The sequence below is a fragment of the Ptychodera flava genome, chromosome 2 (assembly GCF_041260155.1).
Source record: "Ptychodera flava strain L36383 chromosome 2, AS_Pfla_20210202, whole genome shotgun sequence".
In the NCBI taxonomy this organism is placed as follows: Eukaryota; Metazoa; Hemichordata; class Enteropneusta; family Ptychoderidae; genus Ptychodera; species Ptychodera flava.
Genome location: NC_091929.1, coordinates 36,851,486 through 36,858,119, shown reverse-complemented (window position 1 = coordinate 36,858,119; position 6,634 = coordinate 36,851,486). Strand labels below are relative to the sequence as shown.

At 38.7% G+C, this 6,634-nt stretch overlaps 1 protein-coding gene across 1 annotated transcript in view; it reads left to right on the top strand.

The window, feature by feature from the left end:
• Positions 1-1,547: 1,547 nt before the first annotated feature.
• Positions 1,548-6,634, top strand: part of LOC139120077 (putative mediator of RNA polymerase II transcription subunit 26) — a 29,000-nt gene continuing 23,913 nt past the window's right edge. Inside the window, exons 1-6 of the mRNA XM_070684156.1 lie at positions 1,548-1,978; positions 2,875-3,138; positions 3,542-3,598; positions 4,307-4,477; positions 4,830-4,955; positions 6,512-6,632. Coding sequence (XP_070540257.1) covers positions 3,136-3,138; positions 3,542-3,598; positions 4,307-4,477; positions 4,830-4,955; positions 6,512-6,632 — 478 coding nt within the window. The 5' untranslated portion in view covers positions 1,548-1,978; positions 2,875-3,135. The remainder of the gene's footprint in view (positions 1,979-2,874; positions 3,139-3,541; positions 3,599-4,306; positions 4,478-4,829; positions 4,956-6,511; positions 6,633-6,634) is intronic.

Sequence of the window (6,634 nt, the reverse complement as noted above, 5' to 3'; positions counted from 1 at the left end):
TATTGTTCTTGTAGGAAAAAAGAATGTACGATATCTATAATCATTTGTATTGTAGTATCTGTGGTTCTCTACAATCAATTTTACAACAGTTTTTATTCTCAAAAGGCTAAAAATCTATATGTTATATAAATCAAACGAAGGTAATTTTGTAATACATCGTACGATACTACCGATTTGAGGCATTCTCTGTCATTTCAAAAATGGACCCCTAGAGAAAATACACAGTACATATACTTTGCAAGCGTGATGATCGTATTGACAAATCTAATAAACAAAGATTTGTGAAGTGGTTTATTCCCTAATGCAATGATACGGGAATCTAAAGATATTTGTATATCTATAGGCAGTTTAGTTAGCAGAAAACATTTCTTTGTCACCTGTTACTATTGCTTTTGGGACCTTCAAAACTATGCTCAAAAACATTATTTTGATCTCGCACCAAATTACCTCAGAATCAAAATTTAAGTTAACAATTACTTTTTCGAAAGAAAAGTATAAAATCCTTTGCCTATAACATTGCAAAATATTTGCCGATGACCGTTTAGACATTTGAATAGTTTGAACATAGACACGTCGAGATCCATGAAACATGATAACATGGCTCATCGTTGATTTGGAAATTTTTTTGTGAGTGCGAAATCCAGGATGAGAAGCAAACGATCATCTTTAGTGCAGAAAATCCCCGCTCAGGAACATTGCTCATTGTAACATCATTTGCGTCGTTTCCAAGGCAGCAGTTTCGTTGATTTATTTCAGAGATGATAAAACATAACTTCACAGCACAGTCGCTAGTGAACCAATACACGACGGCCGCTGTGTTGTATCTAAGGCACACAATACAGTGGCAGGAGTGTATCAGCTCACAAGAGACTATGCTTCATAGCAGCTCAGAGGGCTGATGATGATGGTCTAGTTACTCTGTTGATGTCAAGTGATTCATGCCATGCTGATGAACTTGTGAGCGTTGATGATGTGTTGATGTTCTACTGTCGTATCTGATCTATACGAAAAGTTATTCTCTGCATAACCAACAATCTCTTCGCACCTACCTACTGCATTCAAATGGTTTCTTTTTGATTTTGTCACATTGTTACTTGCATTCGATGAAGACAATGTTAACAACAAGAGTCTTTGTTTTCTCACACACTCTTACGTTAAGAATTAAAAATTATTGGCATTTTCTGTAAGACAGAGTATGGTACAATTATAAAGAAGTACACTTAAAACTGATGAGAAAAATGTGTTATTTTTTCGAGCCATAGAGTTGTAAGAAATAGATTATTTAAATTTATACAGTTCAAAATACTTTGTCATATGATCCGCTGACAAAGAAGCCAGTCGCAAATTAAAGGGAAGTTATGCTAACTTTTGACTAATTTTTCACAACTTCCGTATTTACACAACTGTTTCTGTTATACAGTGGTATATGCTAGGTAAATAAAAGCGATGGAGTAATCAAGACAATATGATATGTTTATTATGAATGCAGAAGAGAAATGCTCAATTGCATTCAGTTTTACAATATAAATATGGACAGCATAGCTTCTTGCGTGTCTACAACACACACTTTTCATCTACCAGTCTCATTACAAGATATGACTAGCTTCCTTAAGTAGAGACAGGAATAAAGTTACCAGGATTTATTATGTTTACAAAGCACACACCAGAAATTACCGCCGGCGGTATTTTTTACGCCATACCTTTGTTCCTGATTGCCGAAAGTCTGTGTTTGAACTCCGTAAAATGCAATATTTACACCCACTTACCTCAGTGAGCCTTGTGACAGCAGCGCAGTCTGTCTGTTTCCGACGTACAGCGCACCCATTGCTTGTACAACACTGCTGAGAACCTGAATAGGGCATCGATGACGTCACGCAAAAGGGAAGGGCCACATCATTGACGGCCATATCGGTTGCGACTATGTAAGTTCGAGGCGAACAGTTTGCTCTCTGAAAAGGACTCGGCAGCTAGCAACCAGGTATTTACAAAGATAGTTACTTTTAGTGTAGTTTCAGTAGTTTACTTGTTTCTCTAGAAAATCTGACGAGTGACTGAATCGGATATCACCGAGGTATTGTCCTTCTATCTACACTATCTACGAATTTAAATGTGTTATTTCCTGGTTAATATTTAGTTATACCAACTTCAATGGGCGTAATCGAAGCGATCTCGACAGACACACACTGACTCTGCGTCAATTGTTCTGGAGAGGAGAAAAACAACATACAACAAAATAGTGCTTTGATGACGCGTTTTCACATGTTTGCTTGACATTCTATGCTGCATTCATGACGCATGCATTCAAGCCTTATTGCAACGTATTTTGTATTTCCTTCGATGCGTTGACTGCTACAGCGCATTAACCAAAATTGAAATCCGTTTTTGAAAATTCTCAACAGCAAATTCGTCTCTGAATTCGTGCTTCGAGTAAGGAGAATGTGTTTGCTATATAGAATAGTGAACAGCAGTTAATTTATTCCAACAAAATTTTTGCATTTTACCAATTTGAAAATATCCTCCACTGGTCAAGAGTCTATTTAGCGGGCAACCGCTTGTCAAGATTGAAATTCTTTTTATCTCTCCGTTTTTTAGTGACAGCAATTAAATAGCAATTCTAAGGAACGGACATTTTCAGAAACTGAACGGTTTTGACGTGTTTATTTCATTCAAAAAAAATTATTGTTGGCTTTTGTTGAAACATTCTTACAAAGGATAGTCAAAACAATTGCCGAAGTTTGTCATATTGTAAATTTATTTATCACTGCGTATTTCCGTGTAATCATAAATTCAGTGACTTTACTCAAATGACAGGACGTCCAGTTTTCGAACAAATCAGACGTGTTTGTATCTTTGTATCTTAATGTCTCTCTTCAGTATGCAGCATCAGCAACAACAACAGCGACCACTGCATCAGCAGCAGCAATACTATGCCAGCCATCCAACCCAGGCTGTACAGGGACGACCACGAGGAAATACCAGTGGAAAGGCCAAAAGACCAGGCTTTGCTTCAAGGGTGACCATGGCTTTTGCAATCTTCCAGATCATATTTGGTGGCATTTGTGTAATACTGGGTATTACTGCCATCTTCATCAAATGCAGTCTTCGTGAATTAGGACTGGTATATGGTGTGGTGTCATGGTAGGTATGAACATTTTTTTCTGACCAACAAACAACAAACAAACAAACAAAAAAGGACTAAATAAAAATAGACAAATGAGAAATAGAAGAGGATGAATCTTCGATGACTTCCACGTCATTGTTTTAAAATTCATTTAATATGCAAGGTGGTAATTATATACAGTTTTTTGTACATTCAAGAAGTTGTTTCTGAAAGTTAATGTCCGAAGACAGTACCACGGTGAGCTATTTATTGATGGTGACGTCTTTTCGTTTTTTGTTATTGATGCACAGAAAGACAATGTAAGCGTCTGAGATGACTTTGCGCTAACAGAAATCATGATAGACTCCAAATTAGTGACATTTTCACATAAACCGAAATCATTCAGAGCAGGCATGAGATCTCTGCGTATGTGTTTTACAGTTCACAGTTGCAGGATCGTTTGGAATTGCGGCATCGCTGAAGAAGACTAACGCAATGGTAAGAGTTCTGATCTTGTTGTCTGCACACTTGGTACATTAAACCTTTGTAATCTAATGTCTTGTCATGTTATAAGTGAAACAAATTCACCATGAACATGGATTGTCAGTTCTACATAACTGTAAATGTGTAAAACAAGAAGAAGCAAACGTACAAAGAATTAGTTCGACAAACTAACGCACCCACTAAATATGAAATCTTAGCAACAACAAGCATTAAATTTGTCCGTCATCTTGTAAGTAATGTACAACGTGTTTATCCATCGGTAGCGATAACATTTTAGTTGTAAGAGGTAGGACTGAAGTATGAGGAGCAAATTAATGTGCTGTGTGCGAGGAAATACTCACTTCCGGCCAACGAGTACTTTGGTTACACACGAGCAACAAAAAAGAGAGGTAATACACGTCACATTTTTGCTGTGCCATACTCAAACAACGGACATACAATATCACTTGTGTTCATGTGTCACAAAAAGGATAAGGTGTTTGTACCATATTGAGCTAAATTATACAAACAACTTAATGTCCGGCTGAGTTAAAGCCCAGACCCTGGCATGACCTTTTTCGTAAAGAAGGAAAACGCCGTTTTTCACATCACATTTCTCAGCCCATGCCTGAACGTAATCCTGTATATCGTATTATACTTTAGGTATACGTATATTGTCTGCTGAAAGATATTGATGATATCAATCTGCCTGTGTCTCAACAGATAATTACTACCATGGTTCTGTCTATCATCTCGGCAACTATGGCAGGTATTGCTTGTTACTTTAGTAGTGGTGCTGCAGCTATTGAAGAAGAGTGTGAGTACATTCCTGAGTATGACAATTACGGAAACCGCGTGAGAGACGAGGACAATTACGACTGTGTCACATACTATGTAAGTTGAAACTAGTGCATTTCATCATATTTCCAGTGAATATATGAATAAATAAATAACGGAAAAAGAAGAAACTGACATGGAGAATGGCGACCTACTGGAATAGCGACTGGCTGTCTTTGTATGATAAGGACTACTTATGTTGGAACTATTACCTCTCTTTCTGTTTCCTGTAAATGGATGAGAAGATAAATGAAAGAAAAAAGGAAGAGGAATGAGTGAACGGACGAATAAATGTATATTGTTGCGCCTTTAAAATCATAGTAGTGCTATAACCTTTATTGTAATATTGACTTTTTATACCTGTTATGTAATTTGGTTTTCGACCTTGATTTATTTCTTCATTTTTCAGGGTGGTAGAGTTGCCGTTAACAGTATCCTGGCCATTGTAGCATTTGCAGAATTAGTTATTGCAATCCTTCAATCTGCTTTCTGCTGTAGAGCGTACTGCTGTAATCAAAAGCCCTCAGCGTCAATGGTACGTCCAAGAGTGTCTGACATAACAGTCACTAAATTCTTTCTAAGGAGCGTTCAGTTTTTACGGCCTGGGGGGGGGGGGCAGCAAAATCTTGTCGCCGGTGTTCAAAAAAATATAGACCCCCCTGCATTTTTTGTGAAAAAAAGATGACCCCCCCTTTGTCAGACGAAAAAAATTGATGATCCCCCCCCTGAAAAATAACCAAAACCCATATGTCAAATTTACCCGCATGGTTTGGATTTGAACTCCGGTACGCGGCGCACTTTATTCGTGTAGCAGAGATGCCAGTGCACAAACTTCTCAGCCACATCCATTGAAACATCTGTTAATTAGGACGACTGTAAGGCAATTTTTAACTTCATTTCCATAGACAACTCATGTCCATGGACATTTTATAAAGTAAACTTTATTGGAGTGGTTCGCCAAAGGCAGCCCTCCGGTTAAGAGGGTCATGGGCCATTACGTAAAGTCAACTTTATTCTAGTGGGCCACCAAAGGTGGCACGCCAGTTTAGAGGGTCGATCATGGCTATTGCATAAAGTAGACTTTACTGGACAGGGCCGTTGAAGGCGCGCAGCCATTACCATTATTCAGTGCGTGATCCCAGGGGTCCCTCAAAAATGTTTCTAATACAAGCCGCGGCTTCATTGGGAATTTTACGGTAAGATTGCCATGGGGTATTACATAAAGTCAATTTATTGTAGTGGGCCGCCACAGGCGGCCCGCCGGTAAAGAGGGTCAATCATGGCCATTGCATGAAGTAAACCTAATTGGAGTGGGCCGCCAAAGGCGTCTGCCCGTTAAGAGGGTCATGGGTAATACATAATGTATATTTGTGGGCCGCCGAAGGCGGTCCGCCGGTAAAGAGGGTCGATCATGGCCATGGCATAAAGTGAACTTTATTGTTGGTATTATGTTTTTGAAAATGTTGTGACCCCCCTTTCCTACCAGTGAAAAAGCGATGACGCCCCCTTTGCGGATTCCAAAATTACGATGACCCCCCCCCGGATTTTGCCGCCCCCCGGCCGTAAAAACTGAACGGTCCCTAAGAGCAAAATATAACTTTGAGTGGAAGAAAATCTATTCATGTTTCCATGTATAAGGCATTGTAACAATCACCGTATCACATGATGTATGCTTGCAATTCAGAAAGTCGAATTACAAATTATTTCTATAGGTAATGTGTATCTGTTTCATATCGCACTGCGCATATTATTCTGTGTCAAGCATTTTAATTCAATAGGGACTCATGTGAATTTCCAGTGCGTGCTTAAGCTAACCGTTTTCATCGTATCTATCAGTAGGTTTTACCTGTCAGTAGATTACTACGTTTATATTTTTGCATATGAATATGTATATATGTAAATTAAGTTATGATTTACCCATTGTTCAGAGGTAGCTGTTATCAATTCAGCCAGTGGAAGAGAGCCAAAAGGGGTAAGATAAATAGCATGTTAGAAGGAGACTTTCGTGGTAAAAATGTATACAGCTATATTTAAGTTCATATAGAAATTATCATAACACTTTCCAACCGATTCTTTTGTTTTTCAATATAGATGTACGTTGCCGTGAGGACATCCGAGGGGGGCGGCCAAGGCTTGCCGCTGGGCGTAATCCAACGTGAACCCGCACAGCAAATTACGCCCTTTGGACTTGAGTTTGTGCCACATTATCCAAGT